Here is an 18,331-nt window from a genome sequence, read left to right as displayed (position 1 = left end):
AACTCAGCCTTACAAGCACAATACCATGCTCCAGGTTTACTCAACAGGAATTTAGAGAAGCGGCTCTAAATAGAGTCAGTTTGTTTTGTTGTTAAAAGGAAAAATAACATAGCAACGGCAGTCATAAGAAGAAACACGCACAATCTAGAGTTTACCAAAACTATAATCTGATTTTTCAAAAAGCCAAAACACAGACACAACGTTACTGACCACAATGAGATTATATAATATTAGTTGTGTTTCATCCGTGACTTAGGGCTAATCTTTTGTGTTAACACTCGCAAAACTTTTTTTCTGCCTTTGTAGTAAATCACTCATTGGTCTCAGCAGGTTCATTGAGTTTAAGGTCATGATCCCAGGCTATGATATAAAAACCATTTCCTTGCAGGATTCTCTTGTTTGACCTTCGAAGACAGAAGGTGATTTACGACCACAGGTAATGTGCAATGGTTTTGACCTTAATACATTACAATATTCTTTATAGAACGCTAGAAAATATGTTATCGTAGGGCTGACGAATGGTTCCTCAAAGATGTTTGAAGCTGTATGAGCCGTCACCAGCCGGTATCTGTCAATATACAGATACGAAGTACGTGGAGTGCAGGGAAACCTCTAGATAGAGGGATCAGGATTTGAGGAATAGGGGAGGAAGGATAACTTAGGATAAGATATGTTAGTGTAGGAGGTGGAGGTGTAGGAAAATGTTATCAGCTCATGTAATATGTCACCTAAACAGATGTGGTTTTATGGCACATGCAAAGCTACCTAAGTTCACTGTTAATCTGACTGTCCAAGGTAAAGCATTCCAGAGCACCCATTCAGCTCGAGAGAAGTCTTGGAGATGGGATTGGGATATTCAGACAACAGAAAATACATGTCTAAGTTGAATGGCAGAACAGAGAGGACGGTTAGGGTGGTAGACAGTGGGGAGGGAGGAGATATGGGGGGGGGGGCACAGTGCCATGGAGGGATTTGTGGATGAGGGTGATCATTTTATATTGTATTCTGTGGTGGAGGGTCTGACAGAGTACCTGAGTACCGTTTTGAGAGATGAGTTTGGGGGCTGCATTCAGGACAGATTGTAGAGAGGAGAGTTTAGTAAGAAGAAGACCAGTTACCAGTGAATGGCAATAGTCAAGGTGAGAAAGAATCAGAACGACAATGAGGGGTTTCAATGTTTCTACTCTAAGATTGGCTAAAATAAAATTATTTGATGTAATACACAATTGGGGTTAGGGTTAGAGGTTTGGGGGTTAGGTTTAAAGGATTCAGGTTAGAGGGTATGGTGAGTGTTAAGTGAGGGTTGGGTTAGGGTCTAGGAATAGGGTTAGAAGGGTTAAGGGGTTTACATATTACTCTATTGTACAGCATGAGTCGCTAGGAGCATTAACAACCCCCGTATGGAGATTGTAGGGGGTGCCCATGTTTGGTTGGGTATCCAGCAGTTCCTGCTCACTTTCCTATATATCACTCTAGTGCGTGAGATAGAGAAATTACATTATAGTTTGTTGTATTGATGTGAAACGGCATTTGTGGCTGCCCCTCTCTATCTCAATATATATCCCATAAATGTATATCTCTCAATATATACTGTACATCGTATCTAAGTATGTCTCATATCTATCTTAGCTATCTCTTTTTGTATCTGTAAACTGTAGTATCTATCTATCTCCTATCTATCTATCTATCTATCTATCTATCTATCTATCTATCTATCTATCTCCTATCCATCTATCTATCCATCTATTTATCTCCTATCTATCTATCTATCCATCTATCTATCTCCTATCTATCTATCTATCTATCTATCTATCTATCTATCTATCTATCTATCTCCTATCTATCTATCTATCTATCTATCTATCTCCTATCCATCTATCTATCCATCTATTTATCTCCTATCCATCTATCTATCCATCTATTTATCTCCTATCTATCTATCTATCTATCTATCTATCTATCTATCTCCTATCTATCTATCTATCTATCTATCTATCTATCTCCTATCTATCTATCTATCTATCTATCTATCTATCTATCATCTATATATCTCTATAATATCTATCTACCTATTTATTTATCTACAATTTAGACTTCTTTAAGTTTAATCTGATAACTGTCTTTATAGCTCAAAATTAGTCATACTTGGCTACATCAGTATATATCTCTCTACATTTCTAAGTCTCTCTCTAAGAATCTATCTCCTATCTCTATCTATCTATCTATCTATCTATCTATCTATCTATCTATCTATCTATCTCCTATCTATCTATCTATCTATCTATCTATCTATCTATCTCTCATAATCTATCTATCTATCTATCTATCTATCTATCTATCTATCTATCTATCTATCTCCTATCTATCTATCTATCTATCTATCTATCTATCTATCTATCTATCTCTCATAATCTATCTATCTATCTATCTATCTATCTCCTATCTATCTATCTATCTATCTATCTATCTATCTATCTATCTATCTATCTCTCATAATCTATCTATCTATCTATCTATCTATCTATCTATCTATCTATCTATCTATCTATCTATCTATCTATCTCTCATAATCTATCTATCTATCTATCTATCTATCTATCTATCTATCTCCTATCTATCTATCTATCTATCTATCTATCTATCTATCTATCTATCTATCTATCATAATCTATCTATCTATCTATCTATCTATCTATCTATCTATCTCCTATCTATCTATCTATCTATCTATCTATCTATCATAATCTATCTATCTATCTATCTATCTATCTATCTATCCATGTCTATCTATATCTATCTTTCTACCTACCTGTGTATCTCTCTTTCTATTATCTTTATCTATGTAGCAGAACCCGCCACGTTATTATTGCCTAAATGTCATGGCTGTCATCAGGTAACCAGAGCTTTCTGCAGTCTATGCTTAAAGGATTCTTACAGGGATTATATATATATATGTCCTATACCTGATCCAAGTCAAAGATCCGTCAAAGCAAATGGTTTAATACCATGTCTTGTTTAACTCTTAAATACCAGACTGTTTGCTTTATTATTTTTTTTTACTATCCACACAATTTTTATGGTAAATATGGCTATTTGTATGTAAATAGTCATAGCTTTTTTTCATTCGTTTTAAGACAAGATTTATTTATTCTTTCCTATCAGTATGTCTTTGTAGAATGGGAGGAAATCCACGCAAGCACAGGGAGAACATACAAACTCCTTGCAGATGTTGTCCTTGGCAGGATTCAAACCCAGGACTCCAGTGCTGCAAGGCTGCAGTGCTAACCATTGAGCCACCATGTTTCCCCTTGTTTTAAGACAATATTGAGGAGGGGATGCAGATATGATATAGGTGGTAGCCACAGTTGTGCCCTCCATAAACTAGCCCCATGGCTAGTCTTGTCTAGATTAGGTATGAGCAAACCAATTCAGATCGAATTGGATTTAACCCGAATTTTCCAAAAGTTTGGGGTTTGACTCAAACCTGAAACTTTTGGGAGTCACCACCCATGAAATAATATTATGCTATTATGACATTGCACACTGGGATGCATGAGATCAACTATAGGCTAGAAGAGGCCTGAAGTGGATGTCGGAGAACTTTTTACTGGAGACTTCTTTCGTTTCGGCTTCGAATGATTTGGTCCTAAGATTTGTTTTTGGTCGAACTTGTTTGGAAGTGCTTATACTATAATATCGGATCTCTACAGACCCCAGATTGTAATAAGTGGGGGGAAGGGCATACAGAAACATAACAAATAGTTATACTCATCTCTTCTGGGCATACTCACGGTGTCTGGTGCTTCTTCAGGGTCTTCCTCTAGCCTCCAGGGTGACATCATATGTTCTGGGGGACTACTGATGATACCATGTTTACACTTATTCTCTGGAGAGATCCCACAACATGACAGTAATTTATGAGTGACAAACCCCCTCAAATTCTGGGCTCAGGACAAGCTAGAAACTTTTGAAAAATTTGGTTAGAGTCCAATTTGATCAAAACCAGTATGCTCATCTCTATTGCCCTGGCTTCATTGGAGGACTACACAACAGCAACACCAAATATAACGTTCAATTAGATTCATTTATAGATAAGATTGAAGACTTTTTCAGTCCTTCAATAGGAACCATTTTGCTGCTGTTGATGGACTTGTAATTTTATTCTATATACACAGTTCAGTCACATTAATGTGACCACCTGTCAAAATCCAGAATAACCACCTTTGGCAGAGTGGACCGCTGCGAGACGTGCAGGAAGAGAGGGGATGTTGTGATGATGATCACTGGGATGTTGAGCCATGCCGACTCCAATGCTATGGTCAGCTGCACTAAGTTACATGGTTGAGCATCCATGGCGCGAACAACGCGATCCAGGTGGTCCCACAGATTGTCGATTGGGTTCAAGTCCAGGGAATTTGCTGGCCAAGGGAGTACGGTAAACTCATCCTGGTGCTCCTCGAACCACACATGTACACTGCTAGCTTTATGATACGTCACAATGTCCTGCTGGTAGATGCCATCATCCTGAGGAAAAACAATTCACATGTAGGGGTGAACATGGTCCACAAGGATAGATGCATACTTGTGTTGATCCATCGTGCCTTCCACAATGATGAGTGTGCCCAGATGGCTGATGACACGTGCCTTCTGTGATTGGTTATTTAACGTTGACGTCAAAAGTAGAAGGTGGTCACATTAATAGGACTGGATGTGTATATGGTTTTTGCAGCAATTCAGAAATGTTTATTAATACGGAAAATGAATGTGAGAGCTAAAGGGGGTGTTAATAAAGGAATAAGCCACAAGAGTGACAGAATATTTAGAATAGTGCTCCCTAGTCTGAAATACAGATCAGTCAACAGCAGCTTGGTAACAGCTTCCCTATATAAACTAATATTTTATTAACTTTATAAATCCTTTTCTTCTTTGCTTTCCAGAGATGAATTTGGTGACGTTCCCGTTACTTTGCCTGACGATTTTAATTCAACAAAGTTTTTGTCAGGTAATTCTCTATTTGACTCTCTATATGTACTTTTGACTTGGGTCCTCCCAAAACTTCACACAGCATAGCGCCCCCTTTCCTGACGCCTCCTTTACTAGCCCCTATATGGTAAAATGTTCCCTTTGCTGGCCCTCACATGGTATAATACCTTGTTTATACACAGTATAATATCCCACAGTGACCCCTCCACATGGTATAATATGCCATAGCCACGACCATAGAGTATATTGTCCCACAGTGGCCCTTCATAAGGTGTAATGTCTCGCAGTGGCCTCCACACAGTATAATGTCCCACAGTGGCTCCTACAGTATTCATTGCAAATTTTTGCAAAAAATTTGGGTTTGGTAGAACCAATAATTTTTGGGTTTTCCTCCCATGAATAGGGTTGAGCCGATCTTGAGATTTCAGGATCGTTTTTAAAATCCGATTTTCGATCATTTTCCAGTCGATCCCAATTGTGAAATTTGCTCGATCGCCAATCGGATCCGATCTTTCCAGATCCCAATGCTTAACCCTACCCATGAACTAATATTATACTCTGGTGTCTCTTCAGACCCTAGAGTATAATGATTGGAGGTCCAAGGGGGGAGAGCAAACATATCTAACAGTGTTACTCCCCTCTCCTGTGACGCAGATCTTTGGGCCTCTTCAATAACATCACTTCTGTACTTGGGTCTCAGTGGTCACATGGGTTAGGAGTCATTATGCGTTGTGACACATGCATGATCCATATGACCACTGAGACCGAAATTACAGGCCTCAATGGTCTGGGATATCATTGAAGAGGCTTGAAGATCCATGCGAGAGTTCGGGAAAGGTAACACAGTTAGTTTTGTGTAATCATCTGCATCTCGGCCTTTGTTCATTATACTCTGGGGTCTGAAGAGTATAATAGCAGTTTAGGACATGTTCAGATGTGATATGGGACATAAAGGGCCCCCTGGAGGGCTGAAGAGGAAGTGGTGGTGCTTGTGGGGAGGAGCCAGGTTTGGTAAACAAATAGGGTGTTACCTGCTGGTCTATTTAAAAAATAAAAAGACAGTAGTGGCCCATCGGGGTTACTAAGGTCACGGGCCTTATCACTAGTGCCATCCTCATCCATGTGGCTGTGCTTAGTACTACTGCAGGGTCTCTTAATTTATAATAGCTCTGTGAATGAAGCCTTGAAGTAAGTAAACTTTTTTTTTTACTTTCCTTCATAAGTCAATGCAGGTGAAGAGAACAAACTTTGCAATATACGTTATTAAAAAAAATGCCTACTGTATGTCTTTAACTATCACTTTGGTCTATTCTGTCCCATACTCCATACACAAGCCAGAAGAGTTTACAGTGAAGTCTATAGAGCGGGCAAGGGGAGGAAAAAGCTATGTACAAAATTATATAAGTGATTTCTGTCAGGTCAAGGCTGGATAGTAATTCCTGACAACTGTTAGGATTGGGTCCCGCAGGCTTCCCGTCCAGCGCATAGCGCCACCTGCGGGCCAATCCAAACCTCGCCCTCGGCGTTGTGCAGTAAGGTGTCTGGAGGCTAAGTCCAGCTTTCGGCCCACTGAGCATGCTCAGACATTTTGGAGCCGCTCAGAGGCTAAGTCCCATTTTGGCCATACTGAGCATGATCGGTGACGTCATGCTCCCCCTGTTGGGCGGGGACTAGCCTTTAAATAGTGTGAGCCGACGCCCACCCAGTGCTCACGCTTTGACTAGTAATACTTTGAGACAGGAGGTTAGGGCCAGTTTCCAGTCAATGGCAGGAGCTGTCTAGGGACCAAGTTAAAATTCCTTGGCTCTGCCGTTGGGAACCAGTAGCCTATTCTCTTGTCTAACTGCTGTGTATCTCCTCGCAGGTTAAGGAGTTCTTTGTGTGACTGACCAGGAGTGAAGTTAACTCCTGGCAGTCTTGTTTGCAGCAGAGTGAAGCATATACTAGGGCCTGGTTCCCCTGCTGTAATTAGCAGGTGCTCCTTACAAGGCTTCATTTGACTTCACTCAACTGCTATACATAGGCACGCTTTCCCAGTGAAGTTAACTGGAGAGAGTCTGTTGCAGCCTGTTCACAACATCACTTCCAGTCCAGTTTAACTGGGGGTTCATATTCAGACATACGGCTGCCCATCTGGGCTTGTGGACCTCGCTGCAGTGCTCTGCAGCTTAGCGGTTCTGGTTGTGTTCATTATTTTTATACACACAGAAGTGTAACAACAACTCAGCTGCATTGTGAGAACAAGAAATGTCTCTATAAGTAAGAGGTTTTAAGGAACTCTCCTCTGCCACCTCTCCATAGACTTCTATAGTACAGACTTGATCATAGGCAAGTAATTGAAAAAAGAAATCATTTTTCTAACCAAGTATATTAAATGTATCCTGGCTTTTTTAATACATACTTTTTTCATAAAATTATTTTCTGAGACGTTTGCATTGTGTTGTGGTTCCATTTTCCTCCTGGAAAGGATTAAACTTGGAGTTTCCATTCCCCTTGTCATAGGAGTGTGTCAATGCAGTCTCTAATATGTCCGATTAGTGGCGAGTGTCTGAAAGCGTCAAATAGTGAAGGGACACCCCATAAAATCCTCCACAATTGTTATTTTATCAACAAATAGAATTGTTTACAAAAACACACATCAGGAGACGATCATTTGTTACAGGATTTTTCTGGGACTCTGATCTTGATGACCTATCCGTAGGATGGTTCATCAGTAACCGATTGGTGGGAGTCCAACACCCTTATGGATATTTCTTTGAAGAGGGCACATTTTTTGGATGGGACTGAGCTGTAAACTAAACATCTGACTCACAAATTTGACATCACAGGGTTGTGAAGTCAAACTCAAGAAATTCTTTAATGTTGGGGTAAGCTGCAAAGTCCTAGTAGGATCATCTGTCCTTACAATTTCAATATTCCTTAATAGGGTATATCTAAGGCCTGTGTTCGGTATTCCATTCGGGGAGTCCACTTGGGGACCCCCCTGAATGGAATACCGAACGCATTAAAAAGCGGTTAGCTAAGAAACCACATGGACCTCAGACTATATTGGGGTCCATGTGTTTTCTGCGCGGTGTCCGCACGATTCATGCACTTGCTTGTGATATCCCTCTTACCATCTTCTTTACCTTTATCTTTTTATCTGTACTTACTCTCAATGTAATGTCTCTACCATGGAACTTTTTGTACTCATATTTTGTATTTGATATCATTATTGAATTATCTATGCTTCTGAAAAACACTGAATGCCCCTATTGTGGGATTATTGAAAGATTATTTTATTTTATCTTAGAGGATGCCATGGAAAACCATTGTTGATTTATAATCCCATGTAATTTCTTCTGCAGGAAGAAGGCTATGAAAAATTATCATGTGAACTAGAAGAGATCCAACAATATATCGTTGACAGACACAATCACCTAAGATCACAAACAGAACCTTCTGCATCTAACATGTTGAAAATGGTGAGTGATAACAAAGAGAATGCCCCTGCCTGGAGGACTTGTCCTGCATTACACAGACAACCCATTAATTTGAATGGACACCATGTAATGCCTTACTACTCCTGTGAGCTGGCTAGAAGCTAATTAGCATAAGAATAAAAACGGGCTCAATCAAAAACCACTGAGGCAATTTACATACAAGAGGTTGGTGTGGAATAGCTTTTCTAAAGGCTATGCAAGAATGTGATTAGTTAAAAAATGACTTTTCCCAATAATAGAGCACCTTTAAAGAAACCACTTTACAACATAGAGTTCTGGGAAAGGAATAAGCAAATAAGTTCTTCTCAGTAGAAAAGGGGAACTTGCTCTACCACCATCTTTTGGGAGGTAGCGCCCTACAAATCAATGTCTGGTTTTCTTGAAACCTAGTAGAATATTCGGTACTATTCCGTTATCGGGCCAGCAGCAGCGCATTTCAGCACCAGCTTTCGGGACAGCAGTTCAGTTCAGCAGCGGGAATTACAATGACATCCGAGGACTGCTGGCCCGATGCTTGTGCCCAGTAGCCAGTACATCAATGACCCCCCCTCCATCTCCTCCTCCTTCCAGTGCTGCCCCCCAGCTCTCCTTACATCTACCCCGTACCCTCTCCCCGCCACATGACTAAGCCGATGCTGGCCCGATGATAGAGGCCGTGCTTGTGTGTAGTAGGCAGTACATCGATCGATGCCCTCATCCTCCTCTTCCTTCCAGTGCTGCCCCCCAGCTCTTCTTACATCTGCCCCGTACCCTCTCCCTGTAATAGGCCTCACCGTAAATCTTGAGCAATGAATGCTACTAGATAGCCGCCGGACGCTGCAGAAAGTTTGTCCCTCCGGCTCGCTGTAGCTCACCGTTCCTATAGTCGGCGTGTTTCTTGTCAGGGCCTGGATTGAGCCCCGGTGTCTTTCCTTTCGGTCTCGGTACTAGCGCTGAGGTGAGGCCTAGTCGTGTGGCGGGGAGAGGGTACGGGGAAGATGTAAGGAGAGCTGGGGGGCAGCACTGGCAGGAGGAGAAGGATGGGGGAGGGGGGTCATCGATGTACTGGTTACTGGGCACAAGCATCGGGCCAGCAGTCCTCGGATGTCATTGTAATTCCCGCTGCTGAACTGCTGTCCCGAAAGCTGCTGCTGAACTGCGCTGCTGCTGGCCCGATAACGGAATAGTACCGAATATTCTTGAAATAAAGTCAGAATAATTCCACGAAAAGGAAACATCCGCAGACTGATTTTATGAGGGGTCCTAGATGTGGGTCACCAGGGGTACTATGTCACATGAAGGAGGAGTTGTCTCAAAAGAGGCCACTTTGCAGTGTGCATGGAAATATTAGACCATGCATGCCCTGCTAAGAATTATGGGAAAAGAATATGGAAATATGATCTTGCCCAAGAAGTTAGTCATCTTCTTCTATTCTTCCACATGCTGTGAGAGCCTGAGGTACCATAGAATAAAATAACATTATTAACAGTAGTTTTTGCTTGTTTACACGTTGATTTTTGGATTTTATTTGTGTTTTTTTTTTCTTTCAGGAATGGTGTCCAGAGGCAGCAGAAAATGCAAGACGTGTGGCAGAATGTTGTGAGCACAGTCACAGCAAAGCACATGAAAGGCAAATTTCTAGTACGTATATATCTGCTTAGGTTAACCACTTCAGTACCGGGCCAATTTGTGGTCCAGGACCAGACACATTTTAGGTTTATTCTGTATGTGCGGTTTAGAGGTCTGTAACGTTTTTCCCGTATCTCTGTCAACTAATTTTTGCGTCTTTTTTCTGGGACACATAGGGCTTTATTTTTATGTTATTTTTATTTTCAAATGTGTTTTAATTTTTTTTTATATCCAGGAAAATATAAACAAAATAGGAGGGAAAATGTGTCTGGTTTTCAATTTATTATTTTTTTTTATTTAATAACACAAAGTGTCACTGAAAAACTTTATAAAATAGTTTTTCCTCTCTGTTACGGTAATTTTTATTTTGTATGGTGTCGTCAGGGGTGGGGCTATACCCTTTAATAACAACGTTTTATTAGCGTATTATTTATTTATTTTTTATTTTATTTTTATAATTATATTATTATATTATTTAAATTATTTATTTTAAAACTTTTTTTATTTTTTTTTTATTTTTTTCAGATTGTGTCCCCATAAGGTGATAAGAGACCTTTGGGGACATCTGATTACTTTTTTTTTTGTACTTGAGGCTGATTTCTCCTATAACTGGGGCTGCTACATTTAATCCTATACAGCTTACTGAGCTGATCTGGGGTCCTGTAGGACCCAACAGCTTTTGCAAGACTCTGCTCCCGGCGGATCACGTGTCCGCCGGGTCAGAGGGCGGCTGAATTATGGCAGCGTCCATGGCTGTGTATACAGCGCTCATTGAGCGCTGTATACACAGCGATCGAGAAGGCAGGGGGGGTAATAAATCTTCCCTGTCTTCTCTCTGGGAGCTCCGGCTGAAGTTACAGCCGGCTCCCATTGAAAGCAGCTGCACGATCTCCGTGTAGCTGCTGTGTTCTGACTGGACGTACAGGTACATCCTGTCAGAACAAGGCAACCACTTCCCGGACGTATAAAGTCTATGGGTGGTCCGGAAGTGGTTAAAGGGATCCTATCATTGGATACCATTTTTTTCTGACTTACACATAGGAATAGCCTTAATAAAGGCTATTCATCTCCTACCTTTAGATGTCTTCTCTGTGCCGCGGTTTGGTAGAAATACAGGTTTTCTTTGGTATGCAAATGAGTTCTCTCGCAGCAGTAGGGGCGATCCCCAGCGTTCAAATAGCAAGAGAACTCTCCAATGACGCCTCCATCTTCATCTGGAATGCCCTCTCCTTGTGTCTTCTTCCATCCTGGGTTTCAATCTTCTAGTCATGCGCAGTTGGCTCTGTCATCGGGCCTTGGGCAGAGCCGACTGCACATACCCACTTGCCACAAGAAAATATCTGCTTACACAGTAATTGATGGAGAGCCCGTCTGCCAAAACAACGGTTACCTGTAGACATGTATCCACCAAAAAAAAATAATGCAGTTGCCTTCTGAAAACAACACACGAGGATTTGGGGACAAGAATCCCTGAACGGAATCCAGGCACAAGTGTGAACCTAGCCTTACCTGGTCTCTTAATGTGTTCAGTAAAAGACCTGGAGAATACAACTGTTTGTGTGTTGTTGGTTTAGTTGCTATTAGGATTAATCCTGGTTCATTACAAATTTTCCAAATAATTGAGAATGTCGAACCTTAAGTTTTTGCTGTTTGTCACCCCCCCCCCCCCCCCAAAAAAAAAAAATATTGTATCACTTACTTTTTCTTACAACTGTAACAATTTCATGCAATATAATTGCCAAGCAATGCACACATAACAATACTAAAGTCTATACTAGGGTTCAGCCAATCTTGAGATTTCAGGATCGATTTTAAAATCTGATTTCCGATCATTTTCCAGCCAATCCCGATCGCAATTGTGAAATTTGCTCAATCTCCGATCAGGATCCGATCTTTCCTGATCCCAATCGCTCCACCCTAGTCAATGCTTCTCTATGGGAAAAGTCAGTTTTAGGCTTGAGCCAATCTTGAGATTTCAAAATCCGATTTCCGATCATTTTCCAGCCGATCACGATCGTGAAATTTGCTCGATAGCCGATTGGGATCTGATCTTTTCCAATCCCAATCCTCAATCCTAGTCTATACACACAAGTCTATATTCCCTTTTCTATCTTGTTCTAAGGGACCCTTGTTGGATCACAGCTGTATATACAGTAGGTCTAGCCATGACTCCCTATCACTGCTCCATTACTGTTGCTGTAAGGAGATGTCAGCCACTGTTAATTTTACTTTAGGCTAAGCACTTGTTATAGTTCTACACAAACTATTAGAAATTATAATTTTGCTTTCAGTTTTTGGATGTGGAGAAAATTTATACATGGCTAACAGGCCACACAGTTGGGAGAAAGTGATCCAAGGATGGTGGGATGAATGTAAAGACTTTGAACATGGACATGGAGCGAAAACAGCCGGTGCTGTCATTGGTCATTACACCCAGGTAAGCCTCTTCATAAAGCAGCCGAGCCTTTTCGAAACACCAGTCTTAATAAATCTGCTGTTACGCTGGGTTCACACTAGCGTCTGGACTCAGTTATCAGGTTTCTGTCTTCTGCATGCAGAAGACGGAAACCTGTCATGCCGAGTCCGGCTGTGAGCACCAGTGAGCGTTTTGAGCTCTCCGCAGCAAAACGTTTTTTTTGGGGGGTTTTTTAAACCGGACACAGAGTACTGCATATCCGACTCTGTGTCTGGTTTAAATAAACGGTTTCGCCGTGGAGAGCATAAAACGCTCACCGGCATTCACGGCCGGACACTTTTCAAACCCATTCATTTGATGTGAACGAACCCTTAGGATGGGGTTCTTAGGATGGGGACATAGAAGGGGATTCTTCACAGTAAGAACAGCGAGGCTCTGGAACTCTCTGCCCCAGGAAGTGGTGATGGCGGATTCATTAAACAAGTTCAAAGAGGGCCTGGATGCCTTTCTTGAAGAGAAAAATGTAACAGGTTATGGACTCTAGATTTTAAGGTCACATTGATCCTGGGTTTTATACTGACTGCCAGATTTGGAGTCGGGAAGGAATTTTTTTCCCCTGAAATACGGCAATTGGCACGAGCCTCATGGGGTTTTTTGCCTTCCCCTGGATCAACACTGTAGGGATTGTAGGGTTGGACTTGATGGACTCATGTCTTTATCCAACCTCATCAACTATGTAACTATGATTGTCTCTGGAGTAAATATCAGAAATTGCAGGAACTGGCTAACAGAGCATTAGAACCAGCTGTTTAAAACTCTCATACAGTGGGTACGAAATGCATTAAATTTTTTCACTCTTTGTTTCATTGCAGCCCTTTGCTAAAATCAAAAAAGTTCATTTTATTTCTCATTAATATACACTCAGCAGAAATGTAGATATTTATACAAATTTATTAAAAAAGAAAAACTGACCTATCACATGGTCATAAGTATTCAAACCCTTTGCTGTGACACTCATATTTAAATCACAAGCTGTCCATTTCCTTCTGATTCTCCTTGAGATGGTTCTACTCCTTCTTTGAAGTCCAGCTGTGTTTAATTAAACTGATTGGACTTGATTAGGAAAGGCACACACCTGTTTATATAAGACCTCACAGCTCACAGTGCAACTCTGCCAGTTTGCCAAAAATTAGATTCTATCTGACTTAATTTGCGGCAAATAGCGTATAGATCCCCCCTGACAGAGTGGAGAGGGTGACATGGTGACATAGTGTTAAGATAGCAGCAGCATGAGGAGGCCACGAAGTGGCAAGGTGATATAATGTGGAGGTAGCAGCAGCCTTAGGAGGCCATACAGTGCCCAGTGACAGACTGGGGAGATGGTAGCAGAATGAGGAGGAAATACAGTGACCTAGTGGAGAGTGTGGAGGTGGCAGTAGCATGAGGAGGCCATACAGTCACCCAGTGGCGGAGTGGGAAAGCAGCAGTAGCATGAGGAGGGCATATAGTGACCCAGTGACAGAGTGAGGAAGCAGCAGCAGCCTCAGAAGGCCATAACGTGACCCAGTGGCAGAGTGGGGAGGGAGTAGCAGCGTAAGGAGGTCATACAGTAACCCAGTGCAGCGTGGAGAGGCGGCAGCAGAGTAAGGAGGACATACAGTGACCCAGTGGCAGAGTGTGGAGGTTGCAACAGCCTTAGAAGGCCATACAGTGAGCCACTGGCAGAGTGGGGGCGGCAAAAAATTCCTGGCGGGTGCTCACTCTCAGAACGTTAATACAGCTCTAGTTGTTCTTAAGGGAGTGAGCGTCTGCCAGAAATTTTTTGTTTTGTGGATCCCTGCAGATTCCATTATTTGTTGATACTCTAGCTGAGGGAACAGAAAAGGACAGAGGCAGGTTCAGAACACCTGTGGCTAAAGTGCCTGCTTCCAGGCCATGCCAACTAAAGGTTGTGTCTGACAAATCCATCAACTCTTGGCTGATGTGACTTGAGATTAAGTGGATGACCGAGTCAACCAGTCTACAACCATTGGGTTGCTGGTCAAGTTAGGACCTCTATTTCACACTGGGAGCTCAGGCCTTTGTAAGTGACCCCTGCTGTCATGTCACCTTACTCTGCAGTGACCTAAGCCTATGCCAGAAACATTTAGGTCTGTAGCCCTCCCCTGTGCATGGCCTGTAATTTTATACTTGGACAGAACAGCTAATAAGGTGTCATAACAGATGACTGCAGAAATATCTTAATAAGTTAACAATGATTCAGTTTTCTTTGGCACAGTAGTACTAAAAAATGGCCTGTAATGCTATGCTTTGAAAGAACAGTTAATAAGCAACATATAATAAAAGCCTTCAAAAAGGTGTGAGAACAGATAAAGATATTAGTGATTGATAATTCACAGTTTTTTTTGCTGTACTGCACTGTAAAAGGCTTGTTGTGTTCCACCTTGAACACACAGGTATGAGTAATGAGCATTAGTACGTATAGCCGCAGTGAACCCTGCAATGTGTATTCAAATTCTTGTTGTTAATGACGCAGCAACCAGCCCAAATTCTTCTTTCAATTTATTCCTATACTTTCCCTACACTTGTAATCCTTTTTCCCCTGAACTTCTGTTTTCTATCCCTTTTCCTAGCTCCTGCTGATGTCTGTCCCTGCAGTAAGAGCGATGTGAAATGATTGGACTTAAATTGGCCGCTGATTTTTATAGGGCTGTGACATCACCAGGGTGGCTGGCTGCTGATTAGCTGCACGATTGGCATTATAGGTGATGCCACGTTCCCAGAGTTCCCTGCCCCTTGTCCTAACATATGCAGCAGCCATTTTTTTTTTAAAATACGATTCGATGCATCGAAGCATGAAGAAAGCTGAATTCCAGACGATTCGAAGACTTCCTGAAATTCAAATTGAATTCCACTTCTGTGGCTTTGATTCACTCATCTCTAATATCTGAATATGTCCAGGAATGGGTTAAGACAAAGAAGGACTTATCTGTATTATTGATATCATTTTAAAAACCAATTCCTTTGATTGTTACTGATAAAGTTCTAACAGTCTTATTTTTTATTTTTTTCTTCCACTTCTTGCAGGCGGCCTGGTATAGATCGTTTCTATTAGGTTGCTGGATGAGCTATTGCCCCAATCAGAAATTAAAATTCTTTTATGTTTGTCATTACTGCCCACCGTAAGTAAAGTAGTATTTTTTTTATTATTTAAATTTCTATATAAAAGTCTATTGAATTCTGTTTTTCTTCGGTATGCAAATGAGGTTCCCAGCACTCAAACATCACTGGGGGCGTCCCCAATGCTGCGAGAGAAATCTCCAGTGACGCCTCTATCTTCTTCTGGAATGCCCTCTCCCTGTGGCTTCTTCCATCCTGGATTTCAATCTTCTAGGCATGCGCAGTTGGCTCTGCCATGGGGCTTCAACTGCGCACGCCCGCCGGCCACAAGAAAATGACCGCTTACACAGTAAGCTGGTGTAAGCGGCTATTTTCTTGTGACCGGCGGGCATGCGCAGTCGATTTTTTATGATTTGACATAATGGAGTTGCCATATTCTCTTTTTTATGTTTTCATGTATGGGGTTATATAGGGAGCCTTCTTTTGCCATATGTACTTTTTTATTTACACCCTTTTGGAGAATCATAACATAACATTAAAAAAAACCCTGCATTTTGGGGATTTTTTATTTTATTTTTCCCAACTACGGTGTTCATCATATGGGAAATGATTTTTATAAGTTTGTATTTATTTTGGATGAAGGGATACCTAATGTGTATGTGTTTTACAATTTTTATTTATTTTTATTCTGTGGAAAGCGGGGTGATTTAAACTTTTAATATATATTTTTTAACTGCTATTTGTACACCCCCTAGGAGTCTTGAAGCCAAGGTGCCTGATCACTAATGCAATGCAATGCAGTGCATTGTAAAATTGTAGTATTTCTATTACAGGTTGCCTAGATCAGCCTGTAATCCAAGAATTATAGAATGACAAGCCTATGATAATTCAATAGGTTCGCGGCTATCATGGCAATAGATCTGGCTGTCACGACATGAAACGAGATCCGGGGCTGGCAAGCCCACCCATATGAGCGTTAATGCCTGATAGAAAGGCATCGCCACCAGGTCTCCGCTGTTTAAAGGGAGTCTATCATTTGAAAATCTCATTTTCAACTAAAGTCACGTTGGAATAGCCTTTAAAAAGGCTATTGTACTCCTACTTTTACTTTTTTGATTCACCCCGCCATTTCTTCAAAATTCAGTTTCTTCTGGTATACTAATGAGGATCTTGGACAATCGGGGGCGTTCACCGAGCGCCCCCCAGTGTCATACCTCTCTACCACCCCTTTAATGCTTGTGTCATGGTTGTGTCAATGCCCGTGCAACCGTTTACTGAATGATGCCTGCACCTCTATGGGAATGGTGTAGGAAAACTTTACGACAGCTGACTAGGCCCTGCCTGAGGGTGTTGGTCCACTTTACCCAAACTAAGCTTGGTCCCGACAACTTCTGGCTCTCTAAACACGAAGACCTAACAGACAGGTGGGGAGAGAGCTGAAAGGGTGCATTCACACTGCGGATACGCTGAGCTGATTCTGAACGTAAAACACACCATGCTGTACCTATCTAAAATCTCGGGCATGCGCAATTGTCTCCGCCACTCCTGTTTCGGGCAGAGCCGACTGCTCATGCCCGAGTGGCCATTTTGTGGTGGTCTGCTGCACTCATATGCTCAGTTCAGGTATACTGCCCTATTGTACATCTTCTCCCTCTTCTCTGTTTTCCATCCTTTGCATTCTCTACATTTTGCACATGATCTAAGACTATCCTATAGAATCTCAACATCCCATGCAAGACTTTTCTCATGTTGCACCAGTTCTTTGGATTGCATTACCCACACAATCAGAGTAACAGGACATTCTCATCCATGACCAATTCACATGACTCATGACCAATTCACAAGATAGGTCATATGCGGAGGTCCGGCCGGCCCCATGGCCTCACACAGATCAGCTGTTTTGACAGTCTCTGGACTGATGGAGAACAGATGCAGTCTGTTCTTATTCACGTAATGGAGGTGGAGCTGCAGCCCTGTCTACTGTATAGTGGTGAGGCCAGGACACGGAAGCTTGAAAAGACAAAGACTGGAAATTTGTATACTATTATGTTTTTTTGTTTAGTTTAGAAAAGATGGCAGGATCATTGTACAAAGTAAATACATTATCCCTAAGAAAACCATGGCCATAAATTGTAATAAGCTTATTGTGGGTGTTACAAGTGTACGATTATAACTATATCTCTCTTTTACGACAGAGGAAACGTAAAAAGTATCATAAATCTGCCATATGCAATTGGAGAACGGTGTGGCCATTGTAAACATGCTTGTAGTAATGGCCTATGTGGTAAGTAAGAGCTTCCTTCTAGCTGGAATGAGTATCAGAAAAATATTATACACCTGGGCCCAGGAGCCTTAGGGGGGCCCATAAGCACTGGCATCAGTATTGAGATTGCAGCTTCCATCTGGCCCATAAACCAATGAGACCCACAGATTACCCGAACCACACTAAGGTGGATTAATCCTTAGCTCCCGTAACCATCACTATCAAGAATTCCCTGTAGGGATGAGGTAGGGGGCCCCGGACAAAAAAAATTGCACCATGGCCCAAAATATTTTAGTTACACCACTGGCAATACCGTACATTTCGCCTTCTGCAGTTGCAGAAAACTAGTGGCCATGGGAAAGTAAATCTGTTTTCCTGGGCTAGCTTCATAGTAAGAGATTGAAAAGTCAATTGTCAACCTCATAAACTCTGTCCAGCTGTGCAGTGCAATAAATAGAA

The 18,331-nt window shown here is 41.6% G+C and overlaps 1 protein-coding gene across 1 annotated transcript in view; it reads left to right on the top strand.

The window, feature by feature from the left end:
* The first annotated feature begins 393 nt into the window (after positions 1 to 393).
* The window catches only part of LOC142198591 (cysteine-rich venom protein TEL1-like), a 25,803-nt gene continuing 7,865 nt past the window's right edge, over positions 394 to 18,331 (top strand). The window contains exons 1-6 of the mRNA XM_075269619.1: positions 394 to 436; positions 4,938 to 5,002; positions 8,331 to 8,447; positions 9,995 to 10,085; positions 12,365 to 12,510; positions 15,577 to 15,671. Of these exons, the coding sequence (XP_075125720.1) occupies positions 4,940 to 5,002; positions 8,331 to 8,447; positions 9,995 to 10,085; positions 12,365 to 12,510; positions 15,577 to 15,671 (512 nt within the window). The 5' untranslated portion in view covers positions 394 to 436; positions 4,938 to 4,939. The remainder of the gene's footprint in view (positions 437 to 4,937; positions 5,003 to 8,330; positions 8,448 to 9,994; positions 10,086 to 12,364; positions 12,511 to 15,576; positions 15,672 to 18,331) is intronic.

The sequence above is a fragment of the Leptodactylus fuscus genome, chromosome 3 (assembly GCF_031893055.1).
Source record: "Leptodactylus fuscus isolate aLepFus1 chromosome 3, aLepFus1.hap2, whole genome shotgun sequence".
Taxonomy (NCBI): Eukaryota; Metazoa; Chordata; class Amphibia; order Anura; family Leptodactylidae; genus Leptodactylus; species Leptodactylus fuscus.
The sequence above is the reverse complement of the archived record's forward strand: the minus strand, read 5'-3'. Positions and strand labels throughout refer to the sequence as shown.